This window comes from Oreochromis aureus, linkage group 7 (genome assembly GCF_013358895.1).
Source record: "Oreochromis aureus strain Israel breed Guangdong linkage group 7, ZZ_aureus, whole genome shotgun sequence".
In the NCBI taxonomy this organism is placed as follows: domain Eukaryota; kingdom Metazoa; phylum Chordata; class Actinopteri; order Cichliformes; family Cichlidae; genus Oreochromis; species Oreochromis aureus.
In genome coordinates, this window is record NC_052948.1 from 8534759 (window position 1) to 8554588 (window position 19830).

General features: G+C 41.9%; 1 protein-coding gene across 5 annotated transcripts in view; it reads left to right on the forward strand.

Moving 5' to 3' along the window:
• LOC116318343 (membrane-associated guanylate kinase, WW and PDZ domain-containing protein 2-like) overlaps nt 1-19830 on the forward strand; it is a 90307-nt gene that overhangs the window by 31087 nt on the left and 39390 nt on the right. For all 5 annotated transcript variants that reach the window (XM_039615644.1, XM_039615645.1, XM_039615646.1 and 2 more), the window contains exons 3-4: nt 13703-13822; nt 18089-18313. In XM_039615644.1, the coding sequence (XP_039471578.1) occupies nt 13703-13822; nt 18089-18313 (345 nt within the window). The remainder of the gene's footprint in view (nt 1-13702; nt 13823-18088; nt 18314-19830) is intronic.

Here is a 19830-nt window from a genome sequence, read left to right on the forward strand (position 1 = left end):
TACCAGCTGAAGCCTCATATTGTAGTTTTCTCTGCTTTCCTCACAGTCATTGGTACACTCACACTTTTGCAACCTTTTGGCTCTGACAGCATGCTTTCCAATGTGGCGATGTGTCGAAGTTGGATTTGAATTCATTATCCTGTTGATAATGTGCAGTCAGATGAAGAGCACCTATAAATACACAGGAACAAATTCTGCACCTCTAAATGAACACTCAGTCCATTCATCTGAAACGATTTGCTCGGGAAGGGGAGCTGTCGCTGCCGTTATCTACCAAATTCTCCCACTTCCATCTGTGTTCGATTTTTTATTTTTTTTATTTCCCTCATTTAATTTGACCGACTGAAGAAAAATCAGTGATTTCTGCATCCAGAAATTTGTTCTAAAATTTAATCACGAAGAGGTTTGCGGTTGGAACGCATTCGTTTCACTTATAAAGAGTTAAATCCTGCTTATAGATTGCTGATTAAATCACACTCATATTTACAAATATGAATGTGAATGGGCCTCAGTTCTAATTTAGCACTGTGGCTGATGATGAGGCAGAGGGGGAGGAAGAGGAGTGATGACAGTTATTTCAGGATGTTTGTCATGATGATAATGGCAAAGTTCAACGAAGTGATAAAGATAAAATTAATTTCTCGTGTGTCGATCTGCGGGAGAATGATTTGCTCGTATATGCACAAAAACGCACTGTACTTATGCATGAATGTGCATTTGTGGGGTTTCTTTGTACACTGTTGCATTGATTATTATGTTTGTGTCTTGATATTTAATAGGCTGGTTAAATAAATGAATCATGGGAGTTTTACATGCCATTCTCTGTTAAGGTTTTGTGTGTTTTTTGACTCTATATATGTGTGTGTGTGAGAGAGAGAGAGGGGGAGAAATACATCATCCCTCGGGGACTCGCTCCTTAAAGGGGTGATTTGCCTGCTGGCTTGCTCTTGTTAAAGGGCTGGCTGACATGCTTTGATGTGGTTCTGTGCTCCCTGCAGTGTGATTGGCACACTGGATTAATGTTGTTCCACAGATGAAAGAAACTGCGAGTGAACGATATGAATTTTATGAAATGAAAATGGCAAATATTGAAGATGATTAATGAATTGGTTATGTTTGCAAAGTGTTTTCCGTGTTAAGCTGTGGACAGGTGTCGTCTCACCTCCTTTTTTCCTCTCCTCAGTGTGATCCTCTCACTCAGCAGCTAATCACAAAATGAGTTTTTCTGTTTTTTTGTTTGTTTGTCTTTTGGAAGCGTTTTATATTTATGTTCCCGTCTCCACTCGACCACTGTTGCTTTCTCTCTGTAGTAGTTTAAAGATGTGCGTGATAAGCTTGGCTCATTCTGTAATGGTCATCACACACTTACACCTCAGTGAGTTCACGTGTTTTACACTGGTTAACCTTTACTTTTTGCCATAAGCATACTCACTGGCCACTTTATTAGGTGCATCTTGCTGGTACTTTTGCTTTGAAAGTTTAATTCTTTGAGGCACCGAGTCAGGTGTTCGAAACTTTCCTCCTTTAGTCCATATTACATGTCAGGATCACATAGTTCCTGCAGATTTGTTAGCTGCTCATCCATCATGTGAATCTCTTGTTCCTTCAAATCCCAAAGGTGCTCTAATGGATTGGGATCTGGTGACTGCGGAAGCCATTTGAGTACAGTGAGCTCATTGTCATGCTCAAGAAATCAGATGGCCTGAATTTTGTGACACGGTGCCTTTTCCTGCTGGGTGCAGGCATCAGAAGAATGATACACTGTGGTCATAAAGGGATGGATGTGGTCAGCAACAGTTCAGGTAGGCGGTGGCATTAAAATGATGATAAGTTAATACTAAGTGCACCAACAAGATATACTCCATACCATTGCACCACCGGCACCCTGATCCATCGATACAAGGCATGGTAGATCTATGCTTCATTTTGTTGATAGCTAATTCTGACCCTAACATCAGAATGCCACAGCAGAAACTGAGAATGAACAATCTGCTCTTCTGTTGTTCAGTTTTGATGAGATTGTGCAGTTTCCTTTCTCTTAGTTAACATCAGTGACACCCGGTGTGGTCTCCTGCTCAGTTTGAACTTCAGCAGATCATCTTGATCATGTCTGCATGAATGATTTGCTGCCATGCAATTAGCCGATTACATATTCCTATTAAAACACAGTTGAACAGGTGTACCTAACAAAGTGGCCAGTGAGTATACCATACACCGCCTCTGTGTGAGGATTATCCTGTCCCCCGCTTTCATCCTTCGTCATTCAGATCTGCAGACTAATAAAGGTGCTTTTCAGCCTGTCGCGGTTGATTTCCATCACCGCAGGAAATTCCTCGGTGCAAGGGTAATTTCTCAATGTCACGCAGACACCGACTCCGCCAGACGCTGATACATCTAGCAAGCAGTTGTCTTTGCAGCAGCCTCTGGATCTGACAGACAGACTTATGGAAGGAGCTCCACACCTGCCGCAGTGTTTAATCTGAATCCACACTGCCAGGTATCATTTAAAGAAGGGGTTTAATTGACTGCCTGCCTTAGTTTACGGAGGAATTTTGAATTCCCTAGAAAACCATATTTTGTCTCAGTCATCTGCTCTTTCTGATGGAGTAACTGACAGATGCATGGTGATAGTCTTGGGTTTTGATGACAAGCTAAAAACACACAGAATTTCATTTAATTTTTATGTCCAAACATAGAAAATATGTCAAGCTGAAGGAAAAAACACATTAAAAAAATACTTTAAGGTGTGTTTTGGTGGTTTGCAGAGAGTTGCTGAGATTAGAGCTGATTTGAGTTTAACTTATTTGTTTGGTGTCAATATAAGAGCATATTTGTGTTCAGTACATTACCAGATCCCTTTAATAGGAACGTTTTGCCACATGGTATAGTCTCCAGGATCTTATTTCAAAGCCCCTTCTAAATGAACACAAGTGAGCAATCCAAAGATCCAGGATTTGAACCTGCTGTGGCTTTTTTTTGCGTGGAGTTTATCTTCTGTCTGCTTGTTTGTTAAGGTTATTGGTGACTGGCCGTTAATGTGAGTGTGCCAGTCTCTCTGTGCTCGCCCTGCAAGAGACTGGCGACCTGTCTGGGGTGTATCCAGCCTCTCGCCCTATCACAGCCTGGAAAGGCTCCAGCCACTCCCACACCCACCCAATGCTGAACTAGATAAGCAACCTGGTGACCACTGACCAATAGGCACCAGGATTTTAAACAGTCAGATATTGTTAAAAAAAAATCAGCTTTAATATCTTTGCCAGTTTTACTATATACAATCAAAGGTCTCTGAACATTTTCTTCTTATTGATGCTGTTACATCTTTGCTACACAACAGTGAGTAGAGTAAGTAGACGTGTCTGCCAACAAGCAGTTAAAACTGCCATGGTCCTGTACCGCTGGCATCTGTCAGTGCAGCATTTGCTTGTGGGACAATTGAAATCATTGGTGTTTCCCTCCTATAAAGTCTCTGGCATTATTCTGATTGCAAAGACACTTTCCTCCAATAGCCTAAAAAATTATCTCATCTCCTCAGAAATGACACGTCATTTAACCCAGACTGCTTTAAAAGAGAAAGAACACGCATAAAATATTATTTTGATCACTCTACACGTGAATAATTATTGACAGCATGAATTGTATTGACATTTTTTCCAATAAATTAGCAAATAACTGCAACAGTTATTCAGATGGCTGATAAGTCAAGGCTGCAAAAATGGCAGACATTAGCTGGTTTTAGAGCATTTTCTCATGTTTTTATGTGCCGTTAACAATAAAAAAATCTTCATAAGAAAAAAGGCAAAATAGTCAATCATATGAAAAATTAGCAGCCCAGTCTCCAAGTGACACCGCGAGTTTATAATTTGTGCATCCAAATGTTAAAGAGTCAACACATACAGATAAATAATCACATAAAAAAAAAAAAATCTGGAATAAGTCAGTTAACCGGCTAACATCCCATCATTTGATTAAAGATGCTGTTATGGCTCTTTGACATTTTCAGTGCTTGGTGCTAGAGACAGGATTAATTTTTTTATTGATAAACGATTTATTTGATACGCTGCTCGACATCAGTAATGATGCAACCTTCCTGAAACTGCCAGGTAAAGGAATAGTTCACCATTTAAAAGAATTACTGTTATTCACTTTTCAGTAACGAACGGGTCGACAAGATTGATGCAGCTTCATGACCAAGTCAGTGTAATTTAGAATACGTCAAGCCAATTTATCACTGTGTTTGGTCAACATCTGTCTTCTTCAATCTGCTGTACAGCTGAGAGAATCAGATAATAATAACATAAAAAATATTAAAAGAATACAAGTAAAAAAACAAATGTCAGGTTTAAAAGCTCCAAAATAAATAGTTTTTCTGGGAGTTTTAAAAATATCTGGAGGAATCTGGATGTGAAAAGCAATTTTTTCTGTTATTTAGGAGCAAATACAGCAAAGGTCTGATATCCAGAAGTTGGTTCTGGACCTCAGAGCAACTCAGAGCATCTGCTTAGCAGACCTCGGTCATCTAGTGGAAAGAGATATGGGGCCACTATCCCGTGTAATGACTTAAAAAAACAATATCAAATCTTAAACTGATTGGGAGTTGATGCAGGAGACTGTGCACCCGAGCAGCTGCGGTTGACAAAGAAAGACAGACTGAAAAAAAGCTATTACAATAGTCAAGCTGAGACGAAATGAAAGCATCTCTAACCTTTTCAAAGTCTCTGAGGGAGAGAAATGGCTTCAACTTCACAAGTACCAAAGCTGAACTAAGTTAGCTTTGACAGCAATATTTGTTCATAAAAAGTGAGCGTTGTCAAAAGATCACTCCCAGGTTCTTGGAATCCCAGAAGTCTGGAACAATATGACTTCTGTTTTCTCTGTCTATCCATTTTCCCCGTTTTCCTGGGCCTGTAACCTATCCTAGCTGTCACAGGGTGAGAAGCAGGGTACACCTCGCACAGGTCGCCAGTCTGTTCACGCTCATATTCACACCTACTGCACGGTCACTTTTAGAATCACCAATTAACCTTTGGGAAGAATTCAGAATTCACGCAGTCATGGAAGGACCCCAGGTGGGGTTTCAACCCAGTACCTTCTTGCTGTGAGGCAACAGTGCTAACCACCACACCACTGTGCCATTCCTGTTTTGTGGTGGTTTGAAATGTCTTTTCATTTCTCCCAATGTCTTCCGTAAGATCTGTAAACAAGGATTAACAGCCGTCCTAACTCTTAACCCAAACAACAGATCCACCTACTGCACATCCAAAGCTCAATAATTCTGCTTGTTTTAGCCTTTATACAGCCTTAAGTGTGAAGTGAGATGTCCATATTATGGATATCCTGTCTTTTTAGAGCCAAGAATGGAGCAAAATCTGTTTGAAACTGAGCGTTTGGAGCTGTTTGAAGCCTGAGCTTCTGGATCATAGGGATAATGTATAAATGCACAGCCCTCATTATCTGAAGCTTTCTCCACTGCAACAGTATATATGTGACAGGAAATAAGGAAACGCTTAGAAAGACCACCTTAAATTTGGTTTGTCTGTAGCAGAGTGAGCAGCCAGTCTCACACCTGTCTCTCTTGCTGTCTCACTGCTGATTGCAGCTAGACTGAGCATCCTTCTGCCCTGAGAGAGATTTACACTGAGACATGACATCCAAGTCTCCTAGTCCTCCCAGCCTGCAGTTCCCTTCAGAGTAAAACCTGTCTGCTCAAACAACAGGTAAATTACTCCGAGGTAACCAGGTGTGAGCCATGCTGCAAAAGTAATTGATTGATGAAGTAAGAGTCGGCGACGAGCACACACCTGCAGCGGTGCAGAGCAGAAAGGGTTCAAACTGAACACCTCTGACACTGTGACTAGTAAAACGGCTCCACATGTAAAGCGGTGTGTCATACCTGACATAAATATTATTTATGAACAGCTCATGTAGATATTGCTGCTTGTTACCATGGTGAGTCTGTGTTGCCAAGTACTGACGTGTTGTCGTGAGAGCATACGCTCCTGTCAGAGTGTTGCCATGTTGTGTCGCTGCATCTGTAGCCCAGGCTTTGTAGTGTAAATAAGGATGCTTGTGTGTGTGTGCTCGATCATACCTCTTCTATAGACCTGCTGTCACACTTCACATCTGCCAACCGGGGAGAAGAAGACGGAAGGAGGAGAGTGAATGAAAGAGAAGACCAAAGTGTGAGACGGAGCCTGAAGAAGAGACGAGAGGAGTGGAGAATAATGAAGGGAAAGAGGAGCGGATTAAAAAAGACAGAGAGGGAGTAATGGGGACAGAGATCAGCTATAGTGGAACGAAGAGCGACGAGGTAAATTGGAACACGAATCAGGAGAAAGGATGGATGGATGGATGTGTAACTGAGACAGTCTGTTGTGGTGCTCTGCTTGCTCTTTGCTAGAAAGGACTCTGGGTAAACGGGTTCAAGGTTTTGAGGACAGTGCATTGTCTCTCTATTTTTTGATCAGAATTGGTCAGAATTTTGAATATTATCTTAATAGATACCCACCAAAGGATGTAGCAGGGTTAAACAGCTAAGAAGAAAGCGCCACGTGCTAATTCAGTTGAAAAGATGTGCAGCATAATAAGGTGAGAATGGACCTACATTTAGTGTGCTATCACTTCTGTACATGCACGTATAAACCTCCTCGTTTAGCCCACTAGAGGATTATCGTGAAAGAGTGTCACAGCTATTCACCTTTTAAGGGAGTATTTTTAGTTACAATTAGATTTGGTGTTAATTCAGTCTATGTAACAAATTCACTCAGCTCCCACTGTAACCTGATCGCTGTTAGAGATGAGATGTAGAAACGAATATGAGGTCTGTGAGACAAACAGTTATGCTTTTGTACAGCACAACTGTGGATTTTAAATCAAACAATCAAGACGTGGCTGAAGTGCAGACTTTCAGCTCTTCAGCTTTTCAAAAATAAATATTAAATTAACTGTTTAGTATTTCCATTTTTTCCACATTTCGATTGACGTACTCCTGTTTTCAGATGCTTAAAATTATTTGGACAAACTGTCATAATTTTACACATAAGGATTGTTTTTAATACTTAGATGAAAATCCTTTGCAGTCAAAGACAAATGCCTGAAGTCTAGAAACCACCGAATGCTGTTTCATTTCCTCTGAGATGCTCTGCTAGGCCTTTGCTACAGCTTTGTCTTCAATAACAATAAAAGCACGCTCTGCTGTGTTAACATCGGGTGACTGACTTGGCCGGTTTTTTTGTCTTGGGAATCCGTTTTGCAGCATTTGGCTGAATCTTAGCAGATGATACAGCACCGTGCACTTCGCTTTCATCCTGTTACTTCTGTCAGCAGCCGCATCATCGATAAACACAAGTGAAACAGTTCCACCTGCATCCAATACGTGCCCATGCCATGACATTACCTCCACCGATAATGTGATAATGAGTTTCTTTCCTTCTCCATACTTTTCTCTTCTCCATCATTCTGGTAGAAGTTATGCCTGGTTTCATCTGTCCAAAGACTTTTTACAATGACATGCTGACCTCGTCTTGACTTGGTTGGATGTTTTAAAGGGTTTTTCTTAACTGAGAAAAAAAGTCTGTCACCCTGTACTTTGTCTTCTGTGGTCCCTCAGGCCGTTTGGTGTTGCTGAGCTGGTCGGTGTGTTCGTTCTTTTTAAGAATATACCTAATCGTTGATTCCAACACTCCTAAAGTTTTTGCTGTATCTCTGCTTTGTTTTCGTTTCCAGCCTAATGATGGCCTCCTTCAGTCACACCAACATCTCTTTGGACGTCATACTGTGAAATTCCACTTGTAATACAGTCCAGATGTTCTCTGCTTAATTTTAATGAGGAAACTGGCCTCACCTGGCCATGAAACTGCTTGTCAGCCAATTGCCTAATTACTTTTTTTTTCCTCTGTAAAAGGGGGCTGTGTATAAAAATTATTTAAATTCCAAAATGGTTAATGCAATGCTTTCGTAAAAAGACCCTTGAATTAAAGCTGAAAGTCTGCACTTTAATCACATCTTGATAGCTTTATTTAAAATCCACTGTGCTGGTGTGTAGAGGCAAAATTTACAGTCCAAATACTTATGAGCCTGACTGTATGCACACAGAGACTCAGAGATGATTCTGAGTCTCTGCACATCCAGTTTTACTAGTCTGGGTTTGCTGCTCAGTCATGTTATCATATAAATGTTCTTTGTATTATAACCACAAATTTATTAAAATTACTGTGGAGGATAATGAGTATAAGAACTCTGGAGAAAATAATGACATCCCATGCTCCGTGTCTATAGATTACAGTATTAACTATTAATAAGAGAGACTCGCTTGACACCCCCACTCCACACACACCTCCTTGTTCCCACACATCCTCGTGCAGAGACCGTATCATTTGACTGCCTTCCCCCAACCTTTATTATGTTAATCAGTCCATCGATAGTCTATTTTTAGCCCTGAATCTCCACCACTCTGCTTCTCCCTCTTGGTGACTTCCTGTCTAATTATATAAATATGCGAATGAACACAGTTCACATTCTCAAACACACTTGCAAGCTGCTGTGGATGCACTGCGAGGTTAACCAATCAGCCTTTTACCCCCCTCTCTCAGTCTCCTTCTCTGTTGTTGCCTCTCTCTGTGTTTCTCTGCTTGCCACTCTTCCCTCCACTCTATAATTTAGCAAAGGTCTTTGTCCTCTTATCATCTGACACCCAGCTGAGTTATTTCGGTATATCATCTATTTTAGCTTTAGCTCTAAATGGACTTTCCTTGTTGTGTTTCTACATCGTCTCTCTCTGTTCTCTCCCTCACACACATCCACAGAAAATATTCTGTAGTTCTTCGCTGTCATGGTTTGAGGCAGTGTCTTTCCCTCCCAGAGTGGCAGCTCCAAGCTTTTCTGTTTTATTGTAGATTTAAGTCATTTAAGCCATAAATCTCAGTGGCGCTCGTACTCCTACTTGCAGCGTCACCTCTGAGAGGTTTGGATACACTGGCTGATTGTGATGCAAAGACCACTTCTGGCTCACAGCCGATTTTATCCTTTTATTAGCAAGAGCACGAAACCCAATCAATAGTCAACCGCAGCAGTGTTTTTGGCTGTGTGAGAGCATCACCGCCTCCACTTTGTAGAGTCTGCTGCTATTTTTTTGTTTTAATTTGAGCACCGGTGCAGTTGCATCATTTATTAACTGTTTCCCCCATAAAGACAACATTTGACGACCCCTCTGCACTCTTTAGATAAGATAAGATAAGATAAGATAATTCTTTATTGTCATTGCACAGTCATACATAGTACAGTAGTACAATGAAATTGGAAAAACTGTCCTACGTCGGTACTACATATAACACAACACGACACGATATGACACATCACAACGCAACACAAACAACACAACACAGTATATTAACTTAGAAATAAAAAAGAAGAATAAGTGTTATGTGTATTGCACACTGTTATTATTGCACATTAATTATTATTGCACCTTGTTATAAATATAAATATTATTATTGTTATTGTTTTAAACATTGTTACCTCCCCTAAAAAAGTCCAGGCAGGTAGCCAATCAGGTCAGCTATTTGCATTGATTAGGGCTATTGCCCTGTTGTAAAAGCTGTCCTTGAGTCTGTTTGTTCGGGACCTCAGCAGCCTGAACCTCCTGCCAGACGGCAGCAGCTTAAACACCCGGTGTCCTGGGTGTGTACAGTCTCGCAGGATGCTGCGTGCCCTCTTGAGACAGCGAGTGCTGTACAGGTCCTTCAGGGAGGGAAGAGGATGTCCAATGATTTTTTGGGCCATATTGATGACCCTCTGGAGTGCCTTTCTGTGTGCTGTGGTGCAGCTGGAGAACCATACACCGATGCAATATGTCAGCACACTTTCAATGGAGCAGCAGTAGAAGACGGTCAGCAGCTCCTTCTTCAGGTCCATTTTTCTAACACCTGTGTGTGGATCTCAGTAAAGATGTAGTTTGATGATCATTAGAATAGTTTCCGGGTTTTTCCAAGGGTAGCTGCACCAGCAGAGACAACCCTTACTAACTGGAAATATGATAGAAAAGATTTCAAGGGGTAAAGATTTAAAGCACTGTTTAGGTCTTCCTGTGTTCACATGACAAAATATGAAGAGAAAACCGCCAAAACCAAACTGAAGGAATTTCAGGAACACGTCAATTATGACTATCCAAGGAGCTTGTAAAGAAAAGTGACTGGTCGCTTTTCTTTACATGCTCCTTAGGTTACCATGTCCTGGATGAATGAGAACCTACACAGATAATTACGGATTCTGTTGTTTCTGCCTTCACGTTTTAAGTTTTCACAGATACGAAAACTAAAGTTGGTTAGGTTAAGTGAAGATGAAGACAGGTGAAAGAGGGTAACAGGGGCAGAAGGAACAATGCTTGGATTTTTCTGGAAACAATGTTCTTTATAATAAAAACTTCTACTTCATAGGTATTTACTGGGAGGAAGAGCACAGGAAAATGGGTAATGCCCCAAAGCACTCTGAGCAGAAATGTGTAAGGAAAAAGGAGAAACGAGGAAAAGTCGGCCTATCTCAAACCCAGATACTCGATCAATATTTCCAGCTCAGATCCAACAAGACGTACTCCCTCCCTCTCTCCCACTCTGCCTCTCTCAGCTCAGTTGGTGTGTCCACTGAAGGAAGCTGTGGGAGAAGGCTATCAGCAGGTCATCAGTATGCCAGCAGGCTCTGCCTACTCTGGTGTGGGCAGCAGAATAATTTCAATCTGATCTTACAGATCAATAGCTGTACTCCATGAAGGCGACCAGCCCCACCTGGCCAGCTGGGGATATTCAGAGTCGCACTGCACATGCCGTGGTGGTCCTCCTTTTTCTTCTTCTTCTTCTTCGCAATTGTTCTTTTAAAGCGTGTCTTTGCACCCAAGCATACTGCAGCTATTTGACTGTTTAAACCCGGCTCCACAAAAAATATAAACACTCTGGTGTATGCATGGCTGCACATCATTTTGACATCAGTCCATGGCTGCATGCCTCAACAGCTGAAGGTACCTGTAGTGGAAGAGGTTTACCTTCAGGGGACGTGAGGTGGTGGAAAAAGCGACAGAGTCTATGTGGAGAGGATTGCGGTGGATAAATACATCAGACACACGATTTTCACTCAGGAGACTGGGATTTGTGTCCTCAGTCAAGCCAAGAATCACTATTGAGTCATTATTTTGTAGACCTATTGCACGTCTTATTTTCAGTTTGCTTTAGTATAGCAAAATATTTTTTTAAAAGAGTAACAACGTTAACGCTAAAGACAGCCTCTCTGGTAATCTGTGTCTGTGTGCCTATGGCATTGTTGACACCTTGGTGTTAATATCATCTGCATTATTCTTTTAAGTGTAGCTACTGAGTGTAGTTCAAGTGGCATTGAAGACCATTTTCGCACACGCATGTGAGGCTGCGTTAGGGGGTGTTTGTGTTTTTGAAATTGTATCTAAAATGATCAGCTGACACTGTGATGCAATCTTGTAAAATAACCCTCAAGAATACATCATGTTTGTGGAGATTATGATGATAAATGTTTGTACAGACTGAGTCAGAGGAGTGATGAGTCAGCTAATGGAGGTGGGGAAGATTTTTATTATACTATATGAAATAATGCAATCCAGCCTGAAAGAAACTACAGCCTGAAAGAAATTCCCATAAATTCCCATCAATACTTCTGAGGTTGGTGGAATATATATAATATAATAGCCGAGGCAGATTTCCCCTTTCCCAAATGCAGAAATACAGAAGCATATATGCATATTTGCCAAGAATGAGCATATTTGGACCTCTGCTTTTATTTCTTTTTTATTGTATGTAAGTGTAGCTTAACTACATATATATATATATATATATATATATATACATATGTGTGTGTATGTATATGTATATATGATTTACAGTTTCCCTCTTAAGTACAACCCAAAAAATTGGACATGTGCTTAGTTTTATTGTTACTGCTAGCAGAATGGTGCTAGTTAATTAATATTTATGAGCAGACATGATCTATTTTTCAGAAAAAAAAGCTTAAATTGTGTATTGTTTAAAAGCAAAGCCTTTGCCCAAAGTTTACATTTCTGTTCAAGCTTAATTATGCAGAAAAGCTTTGTCAGTTAAATTAACAAATTAACTGCATGTTTATGTTATAGATCTTAGAGCTCTTTATAAGTCTTATTGCCATTCACATCATTGTCAACTAATTCAGTATTGATCTGAGTCCATCAAGCGATGGGAAGGGCGATACATACTCACAGCGACGCACACTACACACTCATTCCAGTGGAGTTGCGGATTCACGGTGTCCAACTGAGCTGTGATCAGCTTGGAGATGGGATTATTATGGGCACAGTGGGCACTTTGCTAACATTTACAGTCATAAACGCAAGTACACAGTATAATTCACACATTTAGACGCACACAGACAGAGAAAAGTACAAAAAACGACACCACAGTCTGTGCGCAGTGTGGCCATGTTTTAAAGTTTAATAGATGTCTGCCGATGTCTGATGTTCTTGGTGTTGCTTCCTCACTCATTAGGTGTTGCTAGGCTGCCATCTTTGCTCCCACTGGTGAAGTAAATACAGCTGAGAATGTTCAGTGGATGCAGTACAGGAATAAAGCAGTGACAGACGATCAATAGACATCTAATGATTAGGGGGAGAGTTAGAGGATGCTGCAGCCACCCCTCTCTCTCTGCATGCATGAGTGTGTCATGTGTGAGCCCACAGCACCTCATCCACCTGCTGTTTTTATCTCCCACAGCTCACACTTCTGCTATGATGCCTGTAAGCATTTTATACCCTCTGTTCATACCTGAGGATCTGTACCCAATTTTAGCTTTCCAAAAACTTGCTGATCACCTTTTCAGACCTGTACACTTGGACCTGGCACAAATCGTACACTTTCTGGTAACCCGCATAGCCAGATCAATCCGACTTAGCTGTTACACTGTGGACCCGAGTCCTGCGAACAGCTCAGAGCGGTCTCCCTGTCCGCTCCATACCAATGATTGTTTTCAGGCGTGATCGATAGAGAGCGGGCATCAACGGCAGCATACTTCACTGAGCCCGAGCTGTAAGTCCACTTGGCAAAGACACAAACACAGCACCTCATTAAACTCAAAACTCCCATTGCTGCCATCACAGAGCCGAGCCTCGACGCCGCTGCGCTGATGGAGATCTCCAGAGCACTGATGCAGGAAGGCTCTAATTGCTGCATGGTAATGTGGTGCGTCTGCATTCCTGCTGTTTCCACAATAATCCAATCGGCGCTGTATTGTGTGCTGTGTAAGGAGGTTTGAGTTATGCTTCCTAAAACTGCCATATTGATTCACTCATTACTAAAGAAGCATTGGATTGGCTCGTAGGAACTGAATAATGGTGGTTTGCTGTTGGTGTTTTGCTCTCCCTGCTCTTCTCTCGCTGTCTCTCACTGTCACTCACACACACAATTGTGTGAATGGATTTGGCTATCACAAGTGATGACTCCTCAGTCACCCTCTTCTGTTCCATTTCCCTTCTCCTCCCACTTCCTCTCATACACTTTGTAGCCTCAAATCTGCCGTCTTTTCCCATCCAGCCCTTTTTCTGAGCGCTTTCTCTGCCTTCCTGCCTTTTCTTCTCAAGTGCCCCATTTGGTTCTAATGACCTCTCCCTCCCTCCTCTCCCCTCCTCTTCCTCCTCACCCTCTCTCTCTCTCTGTCTCTGCAGGTACCACCAGGCAACCTAAGGAGGGGGAGGTGCCAGGGGTGGACTACAACTTTGTGAGTGTAGAGCGTTTTATGGAATTGGAGCAAAGTGGAGCCCTGCTAGAGAGTGGAACCTATGAAGGTGAGCTCTGGGAATGCTGCTGTGCACAAAATAGTCTTCATCTGCAGGACAAGTACAGGTGCACGGGGAGGAAAAATGGGAACGTATGTTTCGGTAGTACCAGTTTTCTATTTTTAAAATCTGCCATGTTTATGTATATACATACACTGCGCGACAGCGTGTGTATATTTATTTGATTAATTCGATGTGTCAGGTGATGTTCAAATAAACAAAATGAGTCTTGTGGACTGATTTTATTCAGTATCATAGTTTCCTCCTGTGGTTGTTCAACAGTTTGTGTGTATGTGTGTGCGTGAGCTGGACGAAAGCCATTTCCAAGTCATGTCAAGTCTGTGCATCTCTGCTTTGCTACACTGTCAGGGATATGTCTACAGATGGGGGATTTGCTGGTTCATTTGCCCAGAAGCAGTTTTATTTTTCTCCTCGGTGTGTGCATCTGAACACACGCACACAAATTATGTGTGTGTGCGAATGTAGGGGATACGGGCACATGTATGTGTGTTCCCGTCTTCATGTTCATGTCACAAGTGTGTGTCTGCAGTGTGTCTGCAGTGTACATTTCCCTTGACACCGAGCTTAGTTATGCCCACTGGGGGGAACTGTCTGTTTCTGGGTGGCTGCACTAGAGGTGCTGCAACTCATTTTGTAATGCATAATAAAATAAGAGAGTGGAGACGGAAGAATCAGAGACCGGATGTATGCCGGGTGATATATCGGTGTAATTTGATTATGGAATAATTTATAATTTCATTAACTCAAATTACTGTTTTTCACAATGTGAAAAAAGCCTAAATTGCATAACTGAGAGATGGGCTTCATTTCTGTCTTATAAATTAAAGCAAGGATAGCAGTGAGAAACAGTTCTTGGGAGTCTTGACAGCAGCATAAGCTTTCACTGTTTCCTTGGAGATGCACTCACCTGTGACGTTTGTTAGCTTACACACTGAAATGGTCTGGTTTTCCAAAGCACGTCTCTGAACTGACCACCATGCAGTTTAAGGTTACTAAAGCATGATAAAGTCTTCTAACACCTGAGATAAAAGAATGCAGTAGACTGTGAGATTTAGATTCAGATAGCTCCCGCCCCAGTTTCTAACCAGAGCTAAAAAGCAGCGCTGGCTGCTTCACTTTCCAGGGTTACTGCGTGTGACATGGTCCCCTTTTACAAAGCTAAAGCTTGCTAAATGTTGAGAACAATTCAAAAACTCAATTGCATATATTTTGTCAAATGATTTTGTTATTGTTGTCGTTGTTGTTGTGTAGCTGCTCCGAGTGTTTTTCTTTTCATTGTTTACACTATGTAAAAGGACAGCCTTCTTAATTCTGTGCTTTTCATGTGCAATCATGTTTTGTCTTCTCTTTGTGTAGAGAGAGAAACAAAGACTTAAAAAAAAAAGCAGACAACAAAAACAAACTCAGTGCCTTTAAAAAAAAAAAAAAAATTAAACGCAGGCAGTGAAGGAGACTAAAATCAGACGTGGAGTCTGGACACTGTATTCCATGTGGGTGTACATGTGAATGCAAGAACTGGTGCACATAGGAGCTTACGTATGTGATCATGTGAGATGAGTCACAGCTGAAGGTGGATATTGAACTGTACAAAAACCAGGATGCCTTCAGGCGTCTCAAGCATTCAAGATCAAGGGAAGAGTTTATTTTTAAAACTAACGTGGGGCATGAGGAGGAACTCTGGCCTAAACTTACCCCAGAATGCCTTAAGTTCTTTCAAGGATCTCTTCTTTAACCTTTCACAGGTGGGTGCTTGCTGCCTATGCGGCTTTATACTTGTGTCTTTGTCTACATGTGCCAGCGGGTGCAGATTTATATTTTTCACAGATTGTGGAGGAAGTGGTGGCTGCAATGCCTGTGCTCCTCCTGCTGGTCGTGTTGTCCTTTATTGCTGCCTCCTTCTCCCGTTCTTTGGTTTATGTTCAGTAGACTGGCGCTCATCTGTGATTGGTTTTTATGTAGTTAGCCATGTCAGTCCAAACAGTCAGCTGACTGTCTGGGCAGATGGAGGCAAACTAGATCCACAAAAGTCATAAAAAGCCATGCTGAATAAATTTGCTCAGCTTATAAATCAAAGTTTAGACAACCTGGATTCTTTCACGTTGCCTGATTGTACACTGAATGTACTTGCAGTGTCTTATATTATTATATAATAAAAAGCTCCAGTTCTTTAGATCTGTTCTTTAGTTGCTTTTCCTTTATGTAATTTTAATCACTTAGAGGTTTAATCAGAGAAAGTACAAGATTTCTTTTATCATATAAAAGGACATGATCTGTCCCAGAGGACTTACTTATATTTGGAATTCTACATTTGAGGAGGAACCAAAATCTCCCCCCGATTCATTAAGTGCCGGCCTGCTGCTGAGGATGCCGGTGACTATTATTGAAACCCAGCCCAACTTTAACTAATCTGTTATTCCTCCCACTTACACTGTGATAATGATTCTCCAAACATGCTTCCACATTTCTGTCCAACATTGCAGTTGTAGCTCAGGAAGAGTCGGCTTAATTAGTGAGAACAAACAGCTGGTTTGGGCTTTAGGAGCCAGCAAACTAGTGAGTCAAGTAATCTAGTACCGAACCAATGCAGACGTGTAATTTAACTCTTAAGATGCTGTGCCTGAAAATTGATCTGTCTTTTGAAACCAAATCCAGGTTTCTCCCTGCAGAAGAATATCTGTGTCTAGGTTTCTCTGCTTGTATTTAATGAAAGGTAATTAAGTGCTTCTGCTAACTTGCTGCTGCTGTTCTGTTTAAATCGTTCATAGGGGTTGTGTGTTGAGGTTACACAGAGTAACAAAGGAAGTAAAAAAACAAAGCTGGGACAGACTAGGAAGTCTAAGCCCTGGAAATACACTCATCAGCCACTTTCAACTGCTCGTTAACACAATATCTAATCAGCCAACACAGCAACAACTGAATGCATTTAGGCTTGTAGACGTGGTTTAGACAAACTGCTGAATGTGGCGTGGTTGTTGGTGCCAGATGGGCACCAGCCCACATCTCCAGGGCTTAACAAAAAGAGTCTAAAAACAAAATAAGCTTTTTCTTGATTTCTGCTGAAATCTTAGATGGCAAGATCAGAAATGAGCACTGCTTAAACACCACCACCTACCTGAGTATTGTTGCTGATCATGTGCACCCATCTATGACCACGGTGTGCTAGACTTCTAGCTGGATAACACACCTGGTCACAAAGCTCAGCTCATCTCAAACTGGTTTCTTGAACACAACATAGAGTGCACTGTACTCTCATGGCCTCCACATTCACCTGATCTCAGTCAAATCTGCAGCAGCTGTCGACGCCATCACGTCAATGTGGACCAAAATCTACTTTGAATCTGTGCGACAAAGAATTAGGCCAGTTCTGCATGCAAAAGGAGGTCCAACCTGGTCCTAATAAAGTGGGTGGCGGGTCAGGAGTCAGGTCACAAAACAAAGTGACAGTTCGGGATGAACCTCTATAGCAGTTTTTCTCCTGTGTAAAATGTGACATTTTAGAAGTCTATAGGGCGTTTCCTCGGCCTTTAAGCGCTGAAAAAGGGTGCGACAGTGATTGGATGATAAATTTAGTGGACGATGCCGGGGGTGCCTCCTTTTAGGAGATATGTCAGAGTTAGGAAAGGCCCCCACATAGTAAAGAAATGTCATCATAGGGCAAAAAATAATTTTGTAAGTTAAAGGATAGGGACATTGATGACACTGACTTCCATGTGTGGGGCGTTATTTCCGGTCGTCTTAGTATTGTTGTTGTTTGTTTAGCCATTTTGTGGTGTCCAATTTTCTTTCTAAGCCGGTGTGTTTGTGGAATGGAATGGGAAATTGAGGGAGTTAGAAAATAGACAGCTTGGTTTTTTTCCTGGTTTATTGTTTTGGGATCCTTGTTATATTCTCTGTGATTAAAAAGCCTGTGTTCTGACTCCGGTCATGTTTTCAGACTAACGTCTATCAGAAGGCCTCTATTAAATGGAACTGCATATGCTTGTTCCTCGCTGAAACACCAGCCAGTGGGTAAATTGATTAGACTTAATAGAAATGATTTGTTACCAGGCAAAAACATGGTCTAAGTTATTTCTGCGGCACTCTGTTCAGACAGATAAATCTTTCATTTTGAAAGGCAGTCATCTGTTCAAAGCCACAGCTGTCTGCGAGCTGTGGACCTTTACTCCGCCTCCCAGACGGTGTGTTACATCACCTGGGATCCCACTTTGGTTGTACATGTGGCCTCTAACACAAACGCTGCCTCTCTGCCTTCAGATAACTTCTACGGCACACCGAAACCTCCAGCCGAGCCGTCCCCGGCAGCCCCTCCTCTGAATGTGAGTGAGGCCCTGCTGCCCGGAGCCCGGCCAAGCGCCCAGGGCAAGAGAAAGAGGAACCAGTCAGTCAGCAACATGGAGCAGCGCGCCAGTCTGGAGCCGCCTGAGGAGGAGGAAGAGGAGAGCCCAGTTGTCAATGGCAACGGGGTGGCCATCACACCAGGTACTGTAGGATGAGTAAGAAAAATATGAATTTCCTGTTGATGCATGCCACATTTCTCTTCTACTCACAGCCAAAATTACGTTCTGTTTCACAAGTGCCGTGGCCACGAAGACTTTATGAACTCATATTTCGGTGAAGAGAAAATCGAGTTTGAAGGCCGGACTGTCCCCCAGGTTATTTGTTGCCTTCTCACTGGTATTTTTGAGTCAAACCACTGAAAAAGGCCAGTTGTCACAGCAGGTGATGCATAACCTGTATTGTCCCTTAAGTGGAAAATTAAGAGTGTCGTTTCCCTCTGAGTCCAGACTCATGCCTGCAGTTCATACAGGGAGTGCAGAATTATTAGGCAAGTTGTATTTTTGAGGAATTATTTTATTATTGAACAACAACCATGCTCTCAATGAACCCAAAAAACTCATTAATATCAAAGCTGAATGTTTTGGAAGTAGTTTTAGTTTGTTTTTAGTTTTAGCTATTTTAGGGGATATCTGTGTGTGCAGGTGACTATTACTGTGCATAATTATTAGGCAACTTAACAAAAACAAATATATACCCATTTCAATTATTTATTTTACCAGTGAAACCAATATAACATCTCCACATTCACAAATATACATTTCTGACATTCAAAAACAAAACAAAAACAAATCAGCGACCAATATAGCCACCTTTCTTTGCAAGGACACTCAAAAGCCTGCCATCCATGGATTCTGTCAGTGTTTTGATCTGTTCACCATCAACATTGCGTGCAGCAGCAACCACAGCCTCCCAGACACTGTTCAGAGAGGTGTACTGTTTTCCTCCTTGTAAATCTCACATTTGATGATGGACCACAGGTTCTCAATGGGGTTCAGATCAGGTGAACAAGGAGGCCATGTCATTAGTTTTTCTTCTTTTATACTCTTTCTTGCCAGCCACGCTGTGGAGTACTTGGACGCGTGTGATGGAGCATTGTCCTGCATGAAAATCATGTTTTTCTTGAAGGATGAAGACTTCTTCCTGTACCACTGCTTGAAGAAGGTGTCTTCCAGAAACTGGCAGTAGGACTGGGAGTTGAGCTTGACTCCATCCTCAACCCGAAAAAGGCCCCACAAGCTCATCTTTGATGATACCAGCCCAAACCAGTACTCCACCTCCACCTTGCTGGCGCCTGAGTCGGACTGGAGCTCTCTGCCCTTTACCAATCCAGCCACGGGCCCATCCATCTGGCCCATCAAGACTCACTCTCATTTCATCAGTCCATAAAACCTTAGAAAAATCAGTCTTGAGATATTTCTTGGCCCAGTCTTGACGTTTCAGCTTGTGTGTCTTGTTCAGTGGTGGTCCTCTTTCAGCCTTTCTTACCTTGGCCATGTCTCTGAGTATTGCACACCTTGTGCTTTTGGGCACTCAGTGATGTTGCAGCTCTGAAATATGGCCAAACTGGTGGCAAGTGGCATCTTGGCAGCTGCACGCTTGACTTTTCTCAGTTCATGGGCAGTTATTTTTGCGCCTTGGTTTTCCACACGCTTCTTGCC